Source organism: Rhinoderma darwinii, chromosome 8 (assembly GCF_050947455.1).
Source record: "Rhinoderma darwinii isolate aRhiDar2 chromosome 8, aRhiDar2.hap1, whole genome shotgun sequence".
NCBI classification, from domain to species: Eukaryota; Metazoa; Chordata; class Amphibia; order Anura; family Rhinodermatidae; genus Rhinoderma; species Rhinoderma darwinii.
In genome coordinates, this window is record NC_134694.1 from 92,985,482 (window position 1) to 93,005,451 (window position 19,970).

The 19,970-nt window shown below is 43.6% G+C and overlaps 2 protein-coding genes across 6 annotated transcripts in view; one reads left to right on the forward strand and one right to left on the reverse strand.

The window, feature by feature from the left end:
* Window positions 1–4,455, forward strand: part of MCF2 (MCF.2 cell line derived transforming sequence) — a 100,619-nt gene extending 96,164 nt beyond the window's left edge. For all 5 annotated transcript variants that reach the window (XM_075835894.1, XM_075835896.1, XM_075835898.1 and 2 more), the window contains one exon: window positions 3,886–4,455. In XM_075835894.1, coding sequence (XP_075692009.1) covers window positions 3,886–3,926 — 41 coding nt within the window. In that variant the 3' untranslated portion in view covers window positions 3,927–4,455. The remainder of the gene's footprint in view (window positions 1–3,885) is intronic.
* A 3,213-nt stretch (window positions 4,456–7,668) lies between these two features.
* The window catches only part of F9 (coagulation factor IX), a 51,035-nt gene continuing 38,733 nt past the window's right edge, over window positions 7,669–19,970 (reverse strand). The window contains exons 7-8 of the mRNA XM_075835900.1: window positions 9,008–9,125; window positions 7,669–8,360 (exon numbers count right to left, since the gene is read on the reverse strand). Coding sequence (XP_075692015.1) covers window positions 7,810–8,360; window positions 9,008–9,125 — 669 coding nt within the window. The 3' untranslated portion in view covers window positions 7,669–7,809. The remainder of the gene's footprint in view (window positions 8,361–9,007; window positions 9,126–19,970) is intronic.

Consider the following 19,970-nt stretch of genomic DNA (forward strand, 5'->3'; position numbering starts at 1 on the left):
AGGGCAACTAATCTTACCATCCTCTTCAGCCGCGGCAGAAGTTCTGTCCTCTCGATGTTGTGCGCGGTACATAGCGCTGTGACGTCAGGACCTCCGCTGCGATCCGGAACCAGGAAGGTAAGGTCAGTCTGTTACTATAGTAACAGGGGCCCGCGGCTCGAGTTACTATAGTAACTTTTTATTGATGTGGTGCGGGGGGCTGTGGGCCCCCCTGGCTTCAGGGCCCGGTCGCAATTGCCACCCCTATAGCTACGCCAGTGTAGATATGAGATAGATAGATAGATAGATAGATAGATAGATAGATAGATAGATAGATAGATAGATAGATAGATAGATAGATAGATAGATAGAGATAGATAGATAGATAGATAGATAGATAGATAGATAGATAGATAGATAGAAATGAGATAGATAGATAGATAGATAGATAGATAGATAGATAGATAGATAGATAGATAGATAGATAGATAGATAGATATGAGATAGATAGATAGATAGATAGATAGATAGATAGATAGATAGATAGATAGATAGATAGATAGATAGATATGAAATAGATAGATAGATAGATATGAAATAGATAGATACTTTGTCTGTTATGCTAAACTGTCAGCCCTGAGGTGTGACTGCTCAGCATGACAGACATACATACACACAGTGAAGGGGTTAAGAGCTGGATTACTAGTTGCTACTTACATCTGCTGTGGGGTCAGAGAGCAGCTGGTACTGCAGGGGAGCAGCAGACACGCACACCATCTTCTTGCTGTAGCCATTCCTTTCCCTCTGAACAGGTCACGAGGAAGAGGGAAACAGCAAGAAGTGAGCTGATTGGGTGGACAGTACAGTGGGCGGGCCTGGGTCTCGTAAGATGAGTGGATTCATCTATCATTCATTTTCCACCCTCTTGTTCCCCCTCCACGCAATGACTCTCTGACAGCTGAGCTGCCACCAATGCTTTAAGCTACATTACTGGGTCTCTTTTGTACCACAGCAGGGACCCAGCAATGTAGAGCAATCATTGCAGCGCTAGTGTGGTGAGGGGGGCCTGCGGGCCCCCCTAGCTACGGGGCCCGGTCGCAGTTGCGACCGCTGCGACCCCTATAGCTACGCCACTGCCTAGTGTGGGGTCTGTGCATGACACAGGTACTCAAAGAACGCCAAAGAGAGAATCATTCCCCCTTAGTCCCTGTTCTAGGCACAAACCAGTTTATCCATTTTGCCTGGAGTGTTCCTTAAGGACGAATTCAGACGACCGTAGTAATACGTCCATGTGACGGACGTTAAAACAACGGCTGTCACACGGACGCATGTATTTCAATGGGACCGTTCACACGGCCGTTATTTCAACGACGGTGTGAAGGGTCCGTTCAAAAATAGAACATGTCGTATTTTCTTCCAAGTCTATGGGGATCCGTGAAAACGGGACCTGCACAAGTGCAACTCGGATGTGAAAAACTGCAGTTTTTCACGTCCAAGTGTGCACTCGTTCATCGGAATCTGGCCTAAATGTTTTTCCCATTTATGAAACACACTGAAGAACCTTTTATATGGCACTAACAGATACTTTAATGGGTAGAAACACACATATCGGCATTTTACCACATAACCTTCAATAGTTATTCATTTAAACTTTACATCAACAAAAATAGCTGAATATTTTGAATAAAAACTAACACATAACAATAAAAATGATTTAATATACTGTACATGATTGACATTCTGTGAAGTTGCGAGCCAAACAGACACTACTGAAGTATTGAATTGTCTATTAATGTGGATCTGTTTATTATATATGAGGGATTGGATAGAAAATTCCTACATTATTCTAGCTAGCTATAATTTTATTGAGCTCTCCTGGTAGATTTTTACATGAGACTGGTTCAACTGTATTTACACAATGCGGATTTTTGCACTTTTGTCAGGATATGTTGCTTAGTTTAATATTCATCACTTTTACTTTTCATATATTTAATACATTGCAGAATCAGGAGTATCTATAGACACAAGTTAATTGTTTCTCCTTAAACTTCATGACTCATTTAAGTTATTACACTATAACTAGACTTTCCTCCCACTAAACTAACACTACTTACAGTATCGGTCGCTTATAGATAAGACTGTGGAGTTTTGGTTCCTCTGATCATTTAGATGTATAATAAATTACTATTTGATTAAGAGCAAATCTTATATCCTGGCCACTCCACCCCATCTTACAGACTTGATCAATTTTGTGTCTTATTCAAACAGATTAAGCCCTCTACCTAGGACTTGGTGCCTTATTAGAAAATATAAAGAATAAGTGTTCAACTGATCTATATATTTTAAGGACTTCCTGATCATTTGCCCCTGCATGTATAGGTTTTATATTTAGTAGCCCTCCACAATTTGGTATAACATTTTCAGTCCGGTCCCTGGTCATCTGTAGTAAAACCAGCACCCATTATTTGTATAGTTAATAGAACAATTGATTCAAGTGGTATATTCAGTTTCTAGGTCCTGGTGGTCAGTGATATATTCAGTTTCTAGGTCCTGGTGGTCAGTTATATATTCAGTTTCTAGGTCCTAGTGGTCAGTGGTATATTCAGTTTCTAGGTCCTGGTGGTCAGTGGTATATTTCGTTTCTAGGTCCTGGTGGTCAGTTATATATTCAGTTTCTAGGTCCTAGTGGTCAGTGGTATATTCAGTTTCTAGGTCCTGGTGGTCAGTGGTATATTCAGTTTCTAGGTCCTGGTAGTCAGGGATATATTCAGTTTCTAGGTCCTGGTGGTCAGTGGTATATTCTGTTTCTATGTCCTGGTGATCAGTAGTATATTCAGCTTACAGGTCCTGGTGATCATTGTTTTTTTTTTCTGCTTCCAGATCCTGGTAGTCAATCGTATATTAGGCATCCATGTCATGCTATTTAGTGTTCAACTGGCCATTACCACTAGAGATTTTAGAAAGTTGGCATTTGAATGTTGTTGTTCAGAATGACAAAGTCATAAAGTAAAACGATACATCGCTAACAATTGGCGGATTGATCTCTGCTTTGCTTTGTGACCTGGGCTTCCATTGATAAAGTCAAAAGCTTGCCCTGTGGAGCACATCTGTTATTTGTCATGAACAACCCAACAATAACTGAAAAAAAAAAATCCAACATGGTGGGTCTTTCCACAGATGTTTTCTTTCAGCCAGAAGATAAGAAGAAAATGGCCCAAATCAAGCGTTACATTCAGCATCATGGTGATGTAGATATTCAGAGAACTTGGGTTCTGGGGTTCAAAGGTTATACACAGTGCCTGATTTGTAGCCGTTAAATGGCATATGCAGGGCAATATTGTACAGTAGAGTATATAAGAAAAGACAGGAGAAATCCTCCAGCTCACCCACAGAACGTCACAGTACAGACTGCGCTCGCATCCTGCGTGACGGCACACGGCAAGGCAACAGAAGAAAAGAAAGAGATCTTTGATCCAGCGCTGAGAAGATTTTCTTTAAAAGGAAACAATGTTCCAAGTTTATTCCAACAGGTTAAAAAGATTCCAAAAGTGCACAGGGGTGATTACAATTGAAATAGCCTACGCGTTTCGGACATCACTCCTGTCCTTATTCAAGCCATGAATAAGGACAAGAGTGTTGTCAAAAACACGTAGGCTATTTCAATTGTAACCACCCCCGTGCACTTTTTGAATCTTTTTAACTTTTAACCTGTTGGAATAAACTTGGAACATTGTTTCCTTTCAAAAAAAATCTCAGCGCTGGATCAAAGATCTCTTTCTTTTCTACAGTAGAGTATACCAGCACTGATGATCCAGTTGTCTGTACATAGTACGGGTGACATCACTGGCCATGACCCTCTTAGTTGATCAAGTGATGAAGCCTAAGGTACCTTTTCTTTTTTTCCAGATGCTGCTCTGTGCAACACAAGGAAGTTAAGCTCACCTTGAAACACAATCCATGGATGTTGCTGAAACACTGATGTCTGAGACACTGTTACATGTTAATATCACAGCAAATTTTATCCTAAGTCATTGTCTGTGGCCATCCTCTAAAGCTCAGACACCTTTTTCACGTGGACAAAGGACACTTTTAAGAAACTCATTTCGTAAGAAGGTTGTTGTACATTGGAAGGTTCCATTTTTACCATGCTCCTTAGTACCATTACCATATTTTTCATCTTGGCTAATCAAATGTTTTTAACTCAATGTAAATATGTACGTGCTGACATTTGTAGAAAATCCATTTCAAGCTCCATACATGTTTTACAGTTTTTGAGTAAAACGCTTGCACTTTATTCACCTTGACTACATTTGTCTTGATGAAGCTTCTCATAAGACAACAGCTTGAACTTGGCCTTCTTTATATGAACTGGACTGGTTGATCTTGAACATTGTACATCGATGCCACTACCTGCTTTATGGTGTAATGTGACAAATTGCAATAAAAAAATCTTGTTCTTCCCTATCATTGAAAAAATACTACATTTTTGAGTTATCACTTGGGGCTAAAAACAATTGTCGATATGTATCAGTATTCTTAGTATTATAACAGGCATCTAGAGGTCTTTGTATGGATGATTGATAGGACATTATATCGCTCTTACTGATGAGAACTCCGTCCACCAAAACAGGAGACAGTTTATTTGCCTGCTTATTTTCACATATAAACGGCATAGAGTCACTAAATAACCAAATTTTTTACGTTTACATTTTATATGACGTATAAATCATAGACAATTGAAGACAACTTGTCCATAGAGGTAATTAAAGAAGACCTGTCATCCCTTGTAACATGTCCCCTTTAGTAAATACTTGTAATTCCCCTGGAAATAACAATGCTGAAGCATCTATTCTTACAAAACTGTGTCGTGCAATTCCTCTGTTATTCCTCCTGAAAATGTATGACAACTGGGAATTACCATTCTCCTTGTCAATGGGGTGCGTCCCCCCAATGTTATCAATCAGATTCAAAAGAAAAGTATTTACTAAAACAGTCATGTCAGGAGGGCTAACAGGTCCTCTTTAAATTTTTATTATACTGAATATGTTTTACTTAATGTTGTAAATTCTATTGATTTGGATCCAGATATATTGTCCCAGTGTTCTGCTTTCCTTGGGACAGGTATCTTGATATTTCTTAGCAGTGCTGGAGCTTTTCTTGTGCTCTTCTGGAGGATAGTCAGCACATAGTGCACACAACATGCTGCCAAAGCCAGTCACAGTGAGCCTAGAGGAGCAGGACTAAAGGATGGCTGACAGTGCCACCTAGTGTCCAGGAGGAGGGAGGGCAGTGATTGTGATGTAACCTGTGTTGTTGTTGTTGTTATAAGGGGTTAGCTACTTTGGAAAATCCATTTTTTTATTGTAATTCCCCAACAATAAGCTGATCACAGGGTGTCTCATTGCTGGGACTCCAGTGACCAGCTGTAATATGTGGGGGAACTAGGCAGCAAGTGTTTCATTTCCTTACGATGGCACTTCTGGAGAAAGGAAGAAATACACAGATGCCATTTGGATCATTGGGCAGGGACCTCCAGAGAGAGATGCTCTTCATAGCTACTTTCCACTCTGGCTAATAGACGAAGATTCTGAATGGGGTGAATGCAGAATTCTTTAACATGTTTTTTTTAATATTGAGTTGTCTAAACTAAACCATTCCTTTAAAGAATCACTCCCGTGAATAGTATTATTCCTTTGCTCCGTATTAATGGGGAACTTGTACACATATGTAATTTGTATTTTCTCACCCAGTGAGTATTTATTCAAGTACAGCCTCCGTTCGTGTCCCCCGTATGGTTACGTGATCTCCAGGCTGACTAACCGGTTCACACAGCATGTGTGGACCGGAAGTCAGTTTCTCTATGTGAGTCTATGAGACATTGAATACGCTGTGTGAATCGGTTAGTTGGACTTGCGAATACGTGAATGCATGGAAGACCCAAACGGAGGCAGTACGCAGTATTTGAATAAATACTTGCAAGGTGAGAGAATAGAAATTACATATGTGTACGAAATGGCCATCACTTACAGGCAAAGGAATAATACTTTTCATGGGAGTGTTTCTTTAAATTTGGTAATAGACGTAAGATATGTTTTCTTATATATCTGCTGAAGATTTAGGATTAATATGTTAAATTATTGTTCACATCTGACCAAATTAGTGATTATATGTCACAGTTATAATGGACACATCAGTTGGTAGCAGAGACACAAAGATTTATTGATAACTAAAGTTATGTCTGTGGCCACCTAAAGAATTACGGCACAGCACAATATAGATTGTATATATAATTAGCATAGTTGTGTTTTCTTAAAGGGGTTGTCCACGACCGGACAACTAATGACCTATCCACCGAATAAGTCAACAGTACATGATCTGTGGGGGCCAGACACCCAAACCCCGCACCGATGAGCCACTCCGGCTGCCTCCAGGCACCGGACGTCCATGCCGGAAGCAGTTGGCTCTGGTCATGGAATAGCGGCCGAGCTGCAGTACTGCAGCTCTGCTCCCAGGCCACTATTATATGGAGCTTGTATTTTGTGTATCTGGTTCTCGTCTTGAGTGTTTTATTTCATTGTAAATCTACTTTCTTGAAGAGATTACTTGGAATAGATGAAACATATAGACATGTACATTGTAATTTTCAAAGTAATGAACATGAACAAGAAATTCATCTAAATAGGTTGATGTATAATGTAGGTAAGACAACTAATATATCCTGTATTAATTTGATAGACCGCATGTATATGTAATTTCCTGGTAAATTACACCTGGGCCTGGATGCAACTGCTACCCCTGCACCCCTTATAGCTATGCCCCTTGTGCCATACACAAAGGTTACCCGTAGGCTCGATTTACACACAGAGTTTTGCTGCGTTTCTCTGCATTCCTCGTTGCGTTTTTAATGGAATTATTTACCTTTTTTAGTTTTTACATTAATGTCTTTATTAAAATATGAAATGCACTGCTACACTCTACTAAGTTTTGGTTTGTAGCGTTCTTGAGGCAATTTTGTGGTGAGTGAAGTTTTTTTTCCGAACATAGCATGCTCTGTGTATGTAATTTTTCAGGTGTTTTTCCCATAGGACTCTCTATAGTACTTAAAAAAAGGCAGAAAAAAAGACACTAAATGAAAAATGCCACCAAAAACGCCAGAGAAATTTTATATTTTAAAAACCGCTTGTGTTTTAATATGCGTTTTTTTCATTCAGTTTAAACTGCCAGAAAATATTTGTGTGTGAAGGCCATTTACATTTCTTCTTTTTAGCTACGCTCTTGACTTTTACTACTTCACAATAAACTGCATGTGTGAATTCAGCCTTAGAAAACGTTCAGACGTGGCAGCTTAGCCACAAATCTACGGCAATTTACGGTACAGATGGTGAACCCAAACCCCATCCACACCAACCGGAAAAATTCAGAGTGGAAATGTTAACATAATAAAGATTTTTAAATCTGCAACAAACTCATTAAGTTGCAGAAAAACCGAAGAATTTTTACTGCGGAATCAACCCTTTTGAATGTACAGTATAGGGTGAAATCTGAAATTAATCAGCAGCACAATCCGTGACAAAATCCGCTTGTAACTGAACTTTGAATGCTTAATGTAAGTACCTACTCCAATGTAAGTACCTGCTTATATCAATGGGTTTAGGAGAGATTATATGTAACAAAATATTTATCCGATAATTAATGCAATTTTTTAACTTTTTAATTTTTTGTGGGTTAAAATTGAAAATATTACGATGAATCATGCCATCTTTAAAGCAACATATTTCCATGGATGCTGAAGTCATAAGAAGATATTTTCATGTATAATCCAAAACTGGATTAAGTGGGTTTTGTAGTACTCAGTATCCAGTCAATGAATCGGGAAATTCGAGTGTATACTCCATACTTGTCTTTTTCTGCACATTTATCACCCCAGCTAGTTATTCCGGTCAGAAACCAAATACCTTTAAATTCAGAGGAATGTGGGCCGCCACTATCCCCTTGACATGAGTCTTTTTCTTCATCCGCATATCCAGCACAGAACATGTTTGTGGACACAAAAAATCTGCTTGACTTCTTGCAGGTGGCTCGGTCAATGTAGGGCACAGCCAGCTTCTGTAGTTTTATAGTGGGTCTTCCTAAAAATCTTACATTCCCCCAGCCGGTCACCCAGCTGTATGATATGGACTTCACCAGTTTGTCTGTGAAATCTCTGTTTCCAATGCAGATGGGTCTTGCATAGTCATTGAGTTGGATTGAGTCTGCTAGCTCTACAAGGGCTATGTCATTATTGTATTTACTCTTGGTTGCATTGTAGGTTGAATGCATGAGAACTCTCGCTATTTTCAGGTATTGCTCAGTCCCCTCCTGTACGTCTGTGTTATAGTCTCCTGTTAAAGGTTAAAAAAAAGATCATTAACTGACTGTCAGTCATGTCTTCACAATACACCATACACCTTTGGGGCTTCCTCAATTAATATCAGTTCTTGATCCATATATTTTTTTTAACATTTAAACGTTCATAAAAAAAAAAAATGAAACAATCATAATGAAGAGAATTAGTAGGAAATAATAATACAAGTCAAATAACCTGGAGAAGACCAAATACAGTAAGTCATCTGCACGATGACAAGTTTCGAGGGTGACATCTATATCTAGCAATAGGATGTGAGGTTGGCATATCCAAGGTATTATGGTGAGAACACACGTAGCAGTGTCTGCATGCGGCGAAAAACTACGCCCATGTGCGGTGGGCGCGAATTACAAATTTGTAGTCAGTAGAATTTTGCAGATAATAATGCAGTTTCTCGCAGAGATCTGCGCTGGCCATTAAAAAATCAATGTTAATGGCTGAGCGGTTTTGCGGGTTAAACATCAGTATCACCTGCAAAATTGTGCCCGCATTAACTAATAATCTGTAATCTGGGCCCACCGTAAGGGGGTGCTGTTTTCGGTTGATATGTGTACCCACTTACCTTCAGTTGCCAGACAAATCGCTAGAGGTTCACATGGCTTTATTACACAAAATGGACTTTACCTGCAACTATGCGGTATTCACCAGGTAGAAGAAAGCAATGTGCTGCGGTTACTATCCATTTCTCATTCACGATGGATCCACCACAGAACCCTTCACCGGCTTTGTTGACAATGTGAATCTGCAAGAAAACAATAGAGTATAACTATAAGTAATCTATAGCGGTTTAAAAAAGGGTTAGCATAAAAAAGCTGTAAGCAGCGATTGGTGAAGATCACCTGTCTCACCGGGGGAAAATAGGTCAGGGGGACCACATTGGTGTACACCACCGTATTGAGCTAAGTTTAGTCAGGAGTGGGGGAAAGGGAAAAGATGTGGTCTAGAGATGAATTAATATATAACTTTTCTTGATCTGCATTAAAATTGTTAAAAGTCCATTGGTGCAAACTGGTATGTGTGAGTGACCCCCAAACTCACATACCCTTGGCATAGAATAATATAGTTGGTAATGTATTGAGTGATTACACTGTCACTATTGCTCTATTGTAGTCCACAAATCACTGAGCTGTAAATAATGAATGAAGCTCCAGATGGAGTAGAGTGGAGTCAATGCGTTAAATTATAGCAATGTGTCAGTTAAAGAAACTAGGTTGTGCTAGAAAGTGGGCTCATATTGTCTTTGCTGCGCTGTTGTGGCAACAGGCAGCAAAGTGGATTTCAAATTGGCCCTGCAATTTGTGTTGATTGAGTGAGCAGATATGATCTCTGCCAAGTGCACACCTTGCGTTATTGCCGCGTTGTTGGTGAGCAGTTATTGTAACAAACGCACCCTCACGCCGGTGTACTGCTCTTGGAGCAGCAGCATGGGGAGCGGCTGTATTGTATGCTGCTGCCGCCCTCAGTTGTCAGCCCAGAGGCGGCGGATTGCGGCCGTCCTCCAGGTCGACTCTGCTGTGGGAGCGGTTATGAATAGGTCCGGTGACCGCGCTCAGCTGTCAGCTGATAGGCGGTCTGCAGAAATAACCCAGTATGTGGGCGGAGTTAATGAGCGGAGCCGTGAGGGCTCGATTGCCAAGACCCCACAGCCACCCCGCAGCGGACCTGCGGTCTGTACCCGTGGGTGAATAGAATATCACCCCGGGAGGACCGCACTGTGAATCACCAACCGTCAGGATAGGACGTGGCGATAGGCAGGAGAAATGCCCCAGCTGTATTACACAGCGGGACACGCTGCAGGCAAAGTAGTGCAGCAACACTTGAGCAGCTGTCAGCTGTCAGCCGCAATGTATATCGTGATCTGACCTGAGCTGAATTGAGACAGCTCGGGCCAAGTGTTTGCACCAAAGGATTGTGGATTATGCACCCGACGCGCGTTTCGCCAGCATTCTGGCTTCTTCCAGGGGTGGGAGGCCGCCATTGTTACGCCCTATAAATAGGGTCCTAATTGACTGACAGCCTCAAAAACCAATCAGAGACCTAGGTCTCGGCTGGTATAGTATTAGTGGAGTTCTCAATAGAAATTTGGTGAGAACATGCAATAGTTATTGGTAGGGCACCATACAACTATCAAAATACGAACTCAAACGAAGTAAAATAAACGGCATATAGGTCCTGCAGATATGAAAATGGTGGTAACCGGACGACAGGAAGACTGGGAAAGATAATGGAAAAAATATATATTGGAAAAATATATATATATATAAGATGGAAAAAATATGATGGAAAATATCTATATATATAATGATATACCACTATCCATCGTGTCAAAGGAAGCAACCAAAGCCAAAGTTTTCATTAAGTCCAAATGGACTCACTGTTTTCATATTAAAGATCCATTCACTTTCCTTTTTCAGAAGTGCCTGATCTAAGTTGCCCCTTCTGATGCCCAGATGTATTTGGCACAGTGCCCAGCCTTTCAGGGCTGTCCAATTGGAATTGTGTACGTCCCCAAAGTGTCTGGCTATTGGAGTTGGATTAAATGGTTTGTTCTTGATCCTGCAATCATTCTCATTTTTTTCAAAGTTGAGTATAGAGTTAATGTGCTCACGGATCCGTATGCGCAGTTCTCTCTTGGTTTTCCCAATGTATTTGAGACCGCATGGGCATTCAAGGCAATAGATCACATCAGGGGTGGAACATCTTATGTGGTCTGAGATCCGATGGAGGGTACCAAAGGCATCCACAAATTCTCTCTTGTCCACTAGTACCCGACAGGCTCTACACATTCTGCACGGATAGAAACCAGGATTAAGTACTAAATTGTTCTTGTTTTTTCTCGAAAAGTGGCTCTGTACCAAAATATTTGAAATGGTTTTGCACTTCCTGTATCCCAGAGAGACTTTGCTGGCAAGAAGATTTTTGAGTACTGGGTCACTAAGTAAAATGTTCCAATGACGGTTCAGAATGTGTGTCATTTCATCCCAACTTTCATTGAAATCAGTGACAAATCGTGGTTGGGATTGTTCTGTGTTAACCCTTATTTTTGGGGTCAACAGGGTTTCACGATCAGTCCTCAGCTCCCAGTTATAGGCTTTCTTGATGTTCCTTTTACTATAGTTCCTACCTGACAGCCTGTTCTTCAATACTGTTGCCCGAGTCTTAAATAGCTGGAAGGTGGAACAGTTCCGTCTAAGCCGCAGGAATTCTCCCTTTGGAATGCCTCTAATAGTGTTAACAGAATGTGCACTTGTTGCATCCAAAAGGCTATTAGTGGCTGTTTTCTTATGGTAAAGGTCTATCTCAATTATGCCACGTTCGTTGGTAAATAGCCTCACATCTAGGAAAGGGATTGACTGTTGGTCATATGTGAGAGTCAATTTGAGGTTAAAGTTGTTGGTGTTCAGGACCTCAATGAACTCTTCAAGTTCCCTAGATGAACCATTCCAGATGAGCAATATGTCATCTATAAATCTGCGCCAGATATTGATCCTGGAAGTGAATTTGTCCATTTCGGGACAAAAAACGTGACATTCTTGCCACCAGCCCAGTTGGCAAAGGTGGGTGCCACCGCTGCTCCCATTGCCGTTCCTCGTAGCTGCAGGTAAAACCTGCCATCAAAGAGGAAATAGTTGTGCTTCAGAATAAGTGTAAGTGCACGTAGGACAAAGTTTTTCCGAGATGGATTGTAGCCCTCCTTTCTCTGCAAGAAGAATTCCACCGCTGTGCAGCCTACCTTATGGTCTATACTCGTGTAAAGGGACTCCACATCGCAAGTAGTGAGCCATTCGTCCTCCTCCAGGGAACTACCATTCAGGTCTTTGAGCACCTGCATGGTATCTCTGGTGTGGGAGGGTAACTGATATACCAATTCGCGTAGTTCTTCATCTAACCAGTGATTACATTTTTCAGTCAGGTTACCCATACCAGAGACAATCGGCCTCCCTGGAGGGTTAGTGGAGTTTTTGTGCACCTTTGGGAGGAGATAGAACGTTGCAATCCTAGGGTGCTGTACCCTCATAAAGTCCCTCTCTTTGGCAATAATGGCCCCCTCCTCAAAACCATCTTGGATCATGTCGTTATATTCCTTGAGCACCTGCATGGTATCTCTGGTGTGGGAGGGTAACTGATATACCAATTCGCGTAGTTCTCACGAGATTACGAGGTAAACGAGATTTTGTTTTCCCTTGCTGGAAATCTCACAGAAAAGATTCAGAAGTGTCAGGATTCTGAATACACATGACATCCATTCTGGAGGTCATGTGTATTCATTTTCAGGACACTTGTGTATGTGGCTGCATCCTCGGCCGGTCTGCACTGCGGGACACGTGATCCGCGTGTTCCGGGTCCTGGCACCGTGCCCCGGATATTGACACACCGGACTTTCAGTCCGGGTCTCTGCGTCCCAGGCTGGACTGGGCTGCGGGACACGTGGTTTTCGTCTTCCGGGTCTGGGTTCCGTACCCCGGATGTTGACACACACCGGACTGGCAGACTTCGGCACATTACTCAACACTTTAGCAGCTTCAGCTGCTCCCCCTGCCTACGATTGGCTCTTTGTTGTTTAAATGGCTCTTGGTCACTCTATGACACCACCCCCAGACGAAGGCTCCAGGGCCGAAACGCGCGTCGGGGTGGACGCCAGTCATCTGTACTTTGACATGGGTAAGAGACATTTGCACATTATGCATAGTTCATAGGGATATATTTCCATTTCCTGATATTTTTTGTACTTGTTTTCTCTGGAATTGTGCATGGACCATTGCCTAGATATATTGTGTAGAGAAATTACCAAGTGCACACACCGTTGATGCATTTGTCTCCTAGTACCTCTTAGTGACCCACAGTGGGCTGTTTGCACACCACCTCTCTATTATGATTGTCATTTAACATTAGTGTGCTCAGTCTGTCCACACAGTACTGTTCTGTGGGACATGTGTTCTGGTTGTCCATTTTTTCTTGTGGTTCTCATCTCTATTAATTTTATATATGTGTTTATTTTAATTGATTTAATAAACTTTCATTTTTTAACCCATCTTTTGTGTGTCAGACTCCTAGTTATAGGTTTTGTTGTATATTCAGCGGGTCCACCGTTACCGCCATGCTTATTTTGGACCTGAGGCTCGGTTCTCGATAGAGCCCGCACATCATTGTGATGGGCCATCTACTATGAACTCTCTAGGGAACTGTTTGGTGTCCTCCATTTAGGTATAGTATTGCCATACCCCTCAATAGTAGCTCTTTTATACTTCCATAGTGTATATACTCCTGCTTCAAGTGCATAGCAATTGCCACAACTTTCCTTACAGATCATATAATTATAGGCAGGATCTACCAACTAGAGAAATGATTCAAAGCAACATTAGAAACGTTATTATTAGGCATTTTTCCTAACCCAATGGCAGAGACCAGTTTACATTTACACCACTATTGTGGATCATCTTACTAAATCTCAGTCTTTTTCCATTAATCTGTAATTCTTCCATCGCCTCATGCCACATGGCACAAAGTAGTACAATTTAATTCTTGATTGATTTCGTATCGTAATGTCGGTTTCAGAATACTGGGTTGTATGCAGGAAGATAAGGGAAAAGATTCTATCATTTTTTATTATTATATTTAAGCTATTCATGGAGTGATAATTACTGTGGATTTTAGCTTCGAGTTGATTTCCGAAGAGACTAGATAGTGATTAAACCTAGGGAGTCTTCATTAATACAGTAAATTTAGCCACAGGTTCTTATTTCTAAATTAATTTGGGTAACTCACTCCAGATCTATCAGAAATTGTTTTTGTATTTAGATGCTGATAATGTTTGATATATAGAATAAAGTAGGAGCTAAAGATTTGTGAGGGCTACAGAATTTCACTTCGACATCCGATTACGATTATAATCCAAAATGAACAAAAAGAGGATAACTGGTCAAACTAGGACACAACAGGTCTTCAATGTGAACTGTGACAAATATCTCCTCCTGTGAAAAACATTTTCAAGAATGAAGAATAGCGTAGTATCCCAAAAAAGTATAGTTTTACAAGTAAAATTGCTTATTGAGGTGAATGACCACAAGACACTCAGACTAACCAGCAGACAACACTCATGATGAACACAAAGTTGTGTAAGGAGAGTAAACAGCAAATCCTGAGTTTGCAGCCTATAGACTGCCATGTATCCTTTGTAAATAGTTGCCCTATACACATGTATATATTTGATTGTATATGTACTGTATTTGTGTTGTCTTGCTCCCTTTAGCTTTGCACGTTATCCAGATTTCGAGTCGAGACGCCCTGCCCTAACAAGATGCTGTAGCTAAATGTGCTTATGTGTATGGTATATTAATGTTTTGTTAAGTTTTGTTTCAATTTGTGCTGTTGCTACAATAAGGCTCTGTGTATTATTTTATATGCGGGGCTGAATCCAGGAAGTGCAGCAATCTGTGGCTGTGCCACATGGAGTGCAGAGTGAGTTGCTACACTGAATCCAGGCCTTCTCCACGTCCAGTCACTGGTTAGCTAGACATTGAGCTGAAGGTGATGGAATAGAGGAGGATTGGTGCCTAAAATTGAGAGGGAGAACCACATGCTGTGCAGTGCAGTGGGAATTGCTGTTTGAGATCCAATGATCAGGGTGGGCTTGCCTACCGTGGTAGAGCAGTGGAAAGATGGAGGCTTCAGCTACTGAGGGTGGATTCCTGAGGGTGAAACAGGTCTGTGCGGGACTGAGGCAGAGACTGCAGTGGTGTGGAGTGCAGTAGGAGGCCAGAGTCATGGAGCAGACGGTGAGCTACACATAAAAAGGTAAGCCTTGGAGGAGGTTGGTCTGGCGAGTACAACTGGGCCATCGCTCAAGGGGTGCGGGTGGCCGAGTATTTTGCCTTCTTGGAGTAGTAAGCTCCGGATTGGGATAAAGGAAAGGATGAGCAGTACTGTTCCTTGAAAAGGTGGGACATTGAGGAAGCTACAGTGGGTCTAATTACCCTGAAGGTCTGAAATGTGGCCTGGTAAAGGCTAGACTACTGGGAAAGGCTGGACTACTGTATAGTAATTGGAGTAGGTAATGGTAGGGGACCCTTTAAGAGCAGGGCCCTGGTGGATAGGCTACCTGGATCCTGACAGGAAGTGAGGGAGGAGACCTAGGTAGGGACTGGAAACTTCCGGGTAGAAGTGCCTTCTCAGGTGTGGTCAGAAAAGTACTAAATTTGCCCTAGAAGGGCGGAATTGGAACTACTGAGTGGAAAGGGCCTGGAAGAATAAGGCCTGAATAAGGCCTGCAGAGAGGCACCTAGGGTGCGAATTGGAGAAGGGAATAACGTCTGACAAAAAGGTGTAAAAATAAGTAACAGAGAGCTGTTTGAAGTAACACAACCTGGGAGTTACATTGGAAAGACAGAGACCTGTGGAAAAGGATAGTTTGTAAAAAGGAGTTCATTTGTTTCACTGATTAGTAACGTTTAAGAGACCTACAAGTGTTGTAACCATTGCATCAGGTATAATTCTAGTATGCACAGTTTGGTGGTATCCGACAAGAAAACAAAAATGACTCAAGTCCCAGGGGTCGGACATCCACCAATCACACATTTGAGACCTATAATAAGTATAGACCCTCAATTGATATTTCTCAAAAAACACTTTAAGTTGTAAAGGATCTGCCAGGCACTGCTTCGGGGTTAATTCCCAGAATTAATCAGTCAACACCTGAGTGTACATCCCTGAGACAGACACCAGCTTCCTCCACTCAGGCTGGCAGGCTTAGGAGTGGGAGAGCCTATCGCAACCTGGCCAGACTCAGCTAGCTCCCGCCCTCGGTCTATTTAAGCCTGCTCTTCCTGTCCACCTGTGCTTGTGACTTCTTTCCTTGAGGTTTCCTGGCCCAGCTACAGCTCCTGCTTCTTTTTGATCCTGCTCCATACAGACCCCGGCTTACCGACTACTCTTCTGCTTTTCGCTTTGTACCTCGCACTCTCCTGGCTTGACTCGGCTCGTTCACTACTCTGTTGCTCACGGTGTTTCCGCGAGCAACTGCCCATTTCCCTTGCTTGTATTCCCTTGTTTGTTTGTCGTGTTTGTCATGCACTTACTGAGCGCAGGGACTGCCGCCCAGTTGTACCCCGTCGCCTAGGGCGGGTCGTTGCAAGTAGGCAGGGACAGAGTGGCGGGTAGATTAGGGCTCACTTGTCCGTTTCCCTACCCCCCCCACCATTACAAATTCACAAGCCTTATACCTAGTCTACCCTGGTCCCTGACACCATTATGGAACCCCGTGAAACCCTGGCTCAGCAAATGCAGGGTCTCTCCCTACAGGTCCAGGCCCTGGCTCAGAGGGTCAACCAGCCTGATGCTACCTTGGTAGTTCCCCTCACCGCACCCCTTGAACCCCACCTCAAGTTGCCCGACCGGTTCTCAGGTGACCGGAGGGCTTTTCTCTCCTTTCGGGAGAGTTGTAGGCTTTACTTTCGCTTAAAGCCTCACTCCTCAGGTTCTGAGAGCCAGCGGGTGGGTATAATTATGTCCCGGCTCCAGGAAGGGCCCCAAGAGTGGGCCTTCTCCTTGGCTCCTGGCGCCCCTGAACTTTCCTCCGTTGATTGTTTCTTTTCTGCCCTCGGACTTATTTATGACGAGACTGACAGAACTGCCTTTGCCGAGAGTCAGCTGGTGACCTTACGTCAGGGTAAGAGACCTGTTGAGGAGTATTGCTCTGACTTTAGGAAGTGGTGCGTAGCTTCTCGGTGGAATGACCCTGCCTTAAGGTGCCAGTTTAGGTTGGGTCTGTCGAATGCCCTGAAAGACCTGCTAGTTAGTTATCCCTCTTCTGACTCCTTAGACCAGGTTATGGCTTTAGTGGTACGACTTGACCGACGTCTCAGGGAACGACAACGTGAACGTTTATGTGTTTTTTCCTCCGACTCCCCCATGATGCCTCCCGAAGTCCCGTTGCTTCGTTTCTCCCCTAAAGACTCAGAAATACCTATGCAACTCGGGGCCTCCGTGTCCCCTCAACAACGTAGAGAATTCCGCAGGAAGAATGGTCTCTGCTTCTACTGTGGGGATGTCAAGCATCAAGTAAACAACTGTCCCAAGCGTAAGAATGCTGTCAGAGAGCTCCCGCGTCTAAGTGATCATCGGGGAGGTCACTTGGGCGCACAGGTATTTCCCGTAAATATGAAACGTACTAAGATATTGCTTCCCTTTCAGGTCTCTTTTGGTGGTAGGTCTGCTACCGGCAGTGCCTTCGTGGATTCAGGGTCCTCTACTAATATCATGTCTGTGGAATTTGCTATGTCTCTCGCTATGCCTCTGATTGATTTGCCTAAACCTGTTCCGGTAGTGGGTATCGACTCCACTCCTCTTGCTAATGGTTATTTTACACAGCATACCCCTGTTTTTGAACTCCTTGTTGGCTCCATGCATTTGGAGCAATGCTCTGTACTATTGATGCAGGGATTATCGTACGATTTGGTTCTAGGTCTTCCCTGGTTGCAGTTGCATAATCCTACGTTTGACTGGAATACTGGAGGGGGCTAGGCACCAGGTAACGGTCCTTACCGACCACAAGAATCTGGTTTTCCTAGAATCTGCCCGGAGGCTAAACCCGAGACAAGCTCGATGGGCGTTGTTTTTTACCAGATTCAATTTTTTGGTTACCTATAGGGCCGGGTCTAAAAATATTAAGGCAGATGCACTGTCGCGTAGCTTCATGGCCAGCCCTCCTTCGGAGGAAGATCCTGTTTGTATTTTGCCTCCAGGTATAGTCATTTCCTCTATCGAGTCCGATTTAGTCTCTGAAATTGCTGCTGATCAAGGTTCAGCTCCTGGGAACCTTCCTGAGAACAAGCTGTTTGTTCCCCTGCAATTCCGGCTAAGGGTACTTAGGGAAAATCACGACTCCGCACTATCTGGCCATCCAGGCATCCTGGGTACCAAACACCTCATTACCAGAAATTATTGGTGGCCTGGTTTGCCTAAAGACGTTAAGGCCTACGTCGCCGCCTGTGAGGTTTGTGCCAGGTCCAAGACTCCCAGGTCCCGACCAGCGGGCTTACTGCGTTCGTTGCCCATTCCCCAGAGACCTTGGACACATATCTCCATGGATTTCATCACCGATTTGCCTCCATCCCAAGGCAAGTCGGTGGTGTGGGTGGTGGTAGACCGCTTCAGTAAAATGTGCCACTTTGTGCCCCTCAAGAAACTACCCAACGCCAAGACGTTGGCTACCTTGTTTATCAAACACATCCTGCGTCTCCATGGGGTCCCCGTCAATATTGTTTCTGACAGGGGGGTACAATTTGTTTCATTGTTTTGGAGAGCCTTCTGTAATAAGTTGGGGATTGATCTGTCCTTCTCCTCTGCTTTCCATCCTGAAACCAATGGCCAAACGGAGAGGACTAATCAGTCTCTAGAACAATACTTAAGATGTTTTGTCTCTGACTGTCAATTTGATTGGGTTTCTTTCATTCCCCTCGCCGAATTTTCCCTTAATAACCGGGTCAGTAACTCGTCAGGGGTCTCTCCCTTTTTCTGTAATTTTGGGTTTAATCCACGGTTCTCCTCCGTTTCACCTGGTTGTTCCAACAATCCCGAGGTGGAGGTCGTTCATCGGGATCTGTGCACAGTCTGGGCCCAGGTTCAGAAGAACCTAGAGGCGTCCCAGAGCATACAGAAGGCTCAGGCCGATAGAAGACGTTCTGCTAACCCCCTGTTTGTGGTCGGGGATCTGGTGTGGTTGTCATCCAGGAACTTGCGTCTCAAGGTTCCGTCCAAAAAGTTTGCCCCCCGGTTTATTGGGCCGTATAAGGTCATTGAGGTCCTCAGTCCTGTCTCTTTCCGGCTGGAGTTACCCCCGTCTTTTCGTATACACAACGTGTTTCATGCCTCCCTCCTGAAACGCTGCTCCCCGTCCTTGGCCCCCTCGAGGAAACCCCCTGTTCCCGTCCTCACCCCTGAGGGGGTGGAATTTGAGGTGGCCAGGATCGTGGACAGCAAGATGGTCCAAGGCTCCCTCCAGTACCTGGTCCATTGGAGAGGATACGGGCCCGAGGAGAGGACTTGGGTACCCGCCCGGGATGTTCACGCTGGGGCATTGGTCAGGAGGTTCCACCTGCGTTTCCCCAGTAAGCCAGGTCCACTTAGAAAGGGTCCGGTGGCCCCTCATAAAAGGGGGGGTACTGTAAAGGATCTGCCAGGCACTGCTTCGGGGTTAATTCCCAGAATTAATCAGTCAACACCTGAGTGTACATCCCTGAGACAGACACCAGCTTCCTCCACTCAGGCTGGCAGGCTTAGGAGTGGGAGAGCCTATCGCAACCTGGCCAGACTCAGCTAGCTCCCGCCCTCGGTCTATTTAAGCCTGCTCTTCCTGTCCACCTGTGCTTGTGACTTCTTTCCTTGAGGTTTCCTGGCCCAGCTACAGCTCCTGCTTCTTTTTGATCCTGCTCCATACAGACCCCGGCTTACCGACTACTCTTCTGCTTTTCGCTTTGTACCTCGCACTCTCCTGGCTTGACTCGGCTCGTTCACTACTCTGTTGCTCACGGTGTTTCCGCGAGCAACTGCCCATTTCCCTTGCTTGTATTCCCTTGTTTGTTTGTCGTGT